The sequence below is a fragment of the Atta colombica genome, unplaced genomic scaffold (assembly GCF_001594045.1).
Source record: "Atta colombica isolate Treedump-2 unplaced genomic scaffold, Acol1.0 scaffold110, whole genome shotgun sequence".
NCBI lineage: Eukaryota > Metazoa > Arthropoda > Insecta > Hymenoptera > Formicidae > Atta > Atta colombica.
Window position 1 is genome coordinate 1,886,948 of NW_017259196.1, and position 4,980 is coordinate 1,891,927.

Below are 4,980 nucleotides of genomic sequence, written 5' to 3' on the forward strand. Positions count from 1 at the left end.
TCTAGAGAAGAAACATGAGAAATGAAGAGTAAATATATATATATATATATATATACATATATATTAGGACATATGTATACAATGTGAATTGATCATGACAATCAGGAAAAGGTTGAAAGTGATTTTACATAAAAAAATAAATCGAAAATGTTGAATAAAATTTTTTCATATGAGGTTTTGTTTTCGAAAACATTTTAAATATTCGCTGGATGCATTTATGTAATTATGTCGATTTAATAAATCTCACTGTATGCTATTATCTCTGCTCATGTTGTATTTATTATTGTAATATCTAGGTAATTGAAAATACACAAGATATTCACGCACAATTTTATTACATTAAAAAATTTATAAATTATTAAAAATGTTGCCCATTCAATCGAATACACAATTCTACTCTTCGAAATAAATTTCTATAATGAATGCTTTCTAATATATTCTGATACTTTAAAGTTTAATTTATCAATTAAATCCGTACTCAGAGAATATTTAAAATTGACCTTTTCAAAAACAAAGTCTCTATAAAAAAATTTTATTCTGCATCTTCAATTTATCTTTTCATGTAGAATCATCCCCTTTTCGGAACGTCGATAATATAATTTTTTTCCGAAAGGAGAAACATGAAAAGTTTTGCGTAAATACTACGATTTCGCGGGATCATGTAACTTTCTCAACCGTAAAAATGTGAAATTGTTTACGTGAATCATTTACTTATTCATTATGAATTATGATGGTTGAAAAGCGGAAATCTAGAGAATTAATATACTTCAGAATTAGAATAAGTATAGTCTGACCGTGTTACTGTCTGCGATAGTTTATTATCTCGTGAGATGGATTACTATCATAAAATAAAAATACCAGCTTAAAAACTAACGCATATATTTATAAGCTACATATACTTATAATTAATATCACGCTATGCGGAAAAAGCTTCATGTGAAAACTCGAAGAGTGCAAAAATGAAAAATAAAAAATAAGAAACAAAATGTGAAAAATTTTTTTAAAATGTACAAATTATATAATTGACCTCCAGTTCATAAACATTGTAGGGGCCTTTTACGGTTCTTGAAATAAAGTGCAAAATTAAACAAATTTATTTATAATTTCATTGTCAACACAGTGAATTTATTCATTTTTATCATTTTTATCATTTTCATCTCATTTCTAAAACCGTAATAGGCCGCCTATGTATGAAAATGATATTTACGTTAGTGGAAATCTAAATAATTTAAAGTTTGACATTCCTTTAAAAAGAATTCTATTTCAGGGAGCTACAATATCGTGTGGAGGTGCAAAACCGAGTTTATCGTCGTGAGATGGCACAGCTGGAATTGGAATTGGCTAGATTGGAGAAACAACTGGCACAGGAGCCAGTAGAGCCGTCACACACCTCATCAAGCGCCTCGATCCCACAACGAAATCCAAGTATTGGAGGCGGTTTACCTCTTTTGTTACTCAGTGTTCTTCCGCCGGTTATCCCTCGAGCTAGCTGGCCTTCCGCAGATTCGTCCGGTAAGTATAAATCGACGTAGATCCGCCGTGCAAAACAACGCTATTCCGACTTGATTAAACACTTGGATTTATTTTATGCTTATGATTAAAGACTGAGTTGTTACATCTTTCGACTAAACTTCAGCTCACTCTCTTACTCTTTTCTCTCTCTTATTCTTTCATATGCTTATGCTCTTTTACTCTTTTATTTAACCATTAGATAAATTATCACATAATTAATCCGAAGATGGAACAATTGACCCTATTTTTTCGTCTCTATAGATAACATGGATAATGAAATATCCGGGAGATATCTGGAAGATATTCCCAAGGATAAACTTATCAGTAACTTATCTAGAGGTGAAAAAATTGCCCAATTAATCTCCTCGTTGAATAAATCCTTGTTCAAGAGACAATAGTTAGATAAATCGCGACAGCAAAAAACACAAAAGCACAAAAGCTATTAGGACTTAATTATATATTACGAAAGAGGTAACATAATATTGATCGCGGCCAATAGAACAGATCATACATGTGATTCGTACATGTGATTCGTACATTCCGCGATAGATTGGCTTTCATTAGTTCTAAACTTGGAAACTAAGATTCGCATTCTATGAAGGAACGACCTCCTTCGTCGAAATATATCATTTATTAAAGTTTGTGTGAAATCAAAGTTTAACTGATGGAAATACTTGACTCAAAGTGCGACTGGCAGATTATCAAAACAAGAGCACAGAAAGGCAGGAATAGACGTGTCAAAGCTTGCACGACGAATCGAGCTTTGCTATAGCAGGAGAGAAGGAAGGAATTATAAGTATTAATGTTTTTCTCGCTTCGTCGTTCTTTTTTTCCGTCGATCAGATGCCCAAGGAAGGTGACAGAAATCCCTTTATTGCACGTAATTGCTTGAAAAACGTTCACTCACGCTTGTCTGCCTGAGTTGAAGCGTGAGAAGAGAGCTCGAGTTATAGAAGTATAGCAGAAGAGAAAAAAGCGTTTTGAAATCCTTTCTCGAAATGTTTCTTACGTGTTTTGTAAATTAGATTTATGCAGAACGATTATCGCTTCTACAGAGAAAAGTAACATATGCATGCGTAAATTTAGTACTCGAGATACTGTCGACACACTGCAGACCCAATTAAGTGTGTGAAAAGTAATTTCAATATATATGTGTTTAGTTTTCCGTATAAAAATCACTACATGTTTAAACGTATAAATTAAGGTAACCAATTCTTTAAGAAGGCAAAGAGGGACATTAAAAAAATTCAATGTTAGTAATTATCATAAAATGTTAAAAGATAAGCATTTTTTAAATAATTGTTAACGAAAAACACAAATAAAATCATATTATTCGTAATAAATAATTAATAACACTTAATGTATAACATGAGATCACAATAAAATTACGTCAAGTTACAAGATCATATTTTTATTTTTTAAAATTGCACTTTTCTACTGAATGTATTTTATGAACAATATCTTTTTAAATTTTAAAAATCATAAAATTCACATATTAATTGAAAATTACATTTCATATTTTCATTTATTATTTCACATTTACTATTTTTAAACTCAAAAGAGACAATTTATAATTATGTCTTTAATTTGGAACAATATTTATATTGTAAAGTGGGACGAAGAGTTAGAAAAGGGACGAAGACTTAAAAAAGTTTGGAATTGTCATTTTTGATTTAAGACGGTTGATCACTAAAATGTAAATTCATATTTATGTGAATTATAGTAATTGTATGCAATATAGTTATTTTTATATGATAAACTAATCACACACATATTATTGAAATCATTTTACACACTTGAATTTGCAGTGCAGAAGTTTTAATTATAGTGCATTAATTATTCGTTGTAAATGTTTTATATGAAGATATTCCCAAAGCTTTGTATATAATGCGAAGAAAAACTTACCTAACAAAACAAAGTAGCAATGGACAATCCTCTTTAAAATAGTTTTAGAAATTATTTAACATTAGACTCTCGGTTACCAGGTCATGTCGTTGTACAAGGCCACATTGAATAGTTGTTCAATTTTGCAAAAATAAATCCCTTTTCATCCTCACTATAACTGATGTACTTTTTTTACAGATTGCATGGACAAAATGCGATAATCGCTTACAATTATTTCATTCGTGAGTCGAGAAACACGTGCGCCTCGTAATTGATTTTGTTTATTCCTATTAACAAAGGGAAACTTTCCTCGAAAACTCACTGTCTCACTTTGCCATTTGCAGCACATCGTGCGCTTGCATCGCGGAATATCCGCTTTCAACTGTCATGCACATGCATATTTACGCTTCGATAATTCATCGACGACGCCGGGGCGCAAGACATGTATCGAGTACTTCGTGTACCAATTATCGTTAGCATCAACTTAATGATCGCGAGAATACCATTCAATATTATTAACAAATAAGAGCTCGTTGAGCGAAGAGTTTCTGTATGTATATCGATTCTCGTTCCGAGTTTCACATTACCCTATACTCGATTCGTATCTGCAAATCCCGAATCCCTTGAATAAGTTCGGACAATTCTGCATACGATAACATATGTCAAGTACGAGTCTGCACGCTGACTGCACGTTCCACCCCAATATTTCTGAATGTCTACCATGACCGGATCGAACGAGGTCAAAGACGCCAGTTTATGTGTATGCATGCATACGGGGTGTCTTTCACCACCATTGCCGGAAAATCATGGACTCTTTGAAATTTTGAAGACAATTTCTTTGAAGAAAACGGAAATAAAAAAGAGAAAGAGAGCGCGATCTAATTTCAAATATCTTTTCCATTTAAACGAATCTTATATGTATAATATATTGATTTATTGAAATTAATTAAATTTTTTAAATTAATTTATTTACAAACATTAATTAAAATTTTTTAATGCTTTTAATTAAAATTTTTAAGAAAAGATGATCTGAATTAAGAAAAAAATTGTAGTCATAATTTTTCTGAAAAATTTCAGTTTCTAATCTATCACAATACTGTCACATCAAAAATATTCTTTGCTGATAGTATATCCTATACATCTTTGCATTACGTAAATTACACACTGCGTACATGATATATGACTCGCCGCATATGTCTGTGTACTGCAAACTCAGATGACGGAAATATTTAGTAATTATCTTGAGTCCTTCATATGTCAAAGTATCAAAGTAACCACTATCTGAATAACAAACATTCCTAGCAAGTTATGTTGAAGATATAAATTGTACGCTTTTGTTTTGATTTTACATAATTAAACATTATTAGTCTTTTAAATCTTCTCGGCTAATCAAGACAAAGTTTTGAGTGCAATTATTCACAATTTTTCTTAAGGATCATTTTCAGAGAGCCATTTTTAAAATAGATAAAAGCAATCTTGCAAATTGCAAAAATAATATTTCCCTACAAGCGCAAAATATTTCTAGAATATTATATGAATATTATTTTAAAAAATTAAAACAATATTATAATATTTCGATATTAT

The 4,980-nt window shown here is 30.8% G+C and overlaps 1 protein-coding gene across 1 annotated transcript in view; it reads left to right on the forward strand.

Moving 5' to 3' along the window:
* The window catches only part of LOC108693844, a 78,946-nt gene that overhangs the window by 69,422 nt on the left and 4,544 nt on the right, over window positions 1-4,980 (forward strand). Inside the window, exon 16 of the mRNA XM_018202996.1 lies at window positions 1,268-1,512. Within this exon, the coding sequence (XP_018058485.1) occupies window positions 1,268-1,512 (245 nt within the window). The remainder of the gene's footprint in view (window positions 1-1,267; window positions 1,513-4,980) is intronic.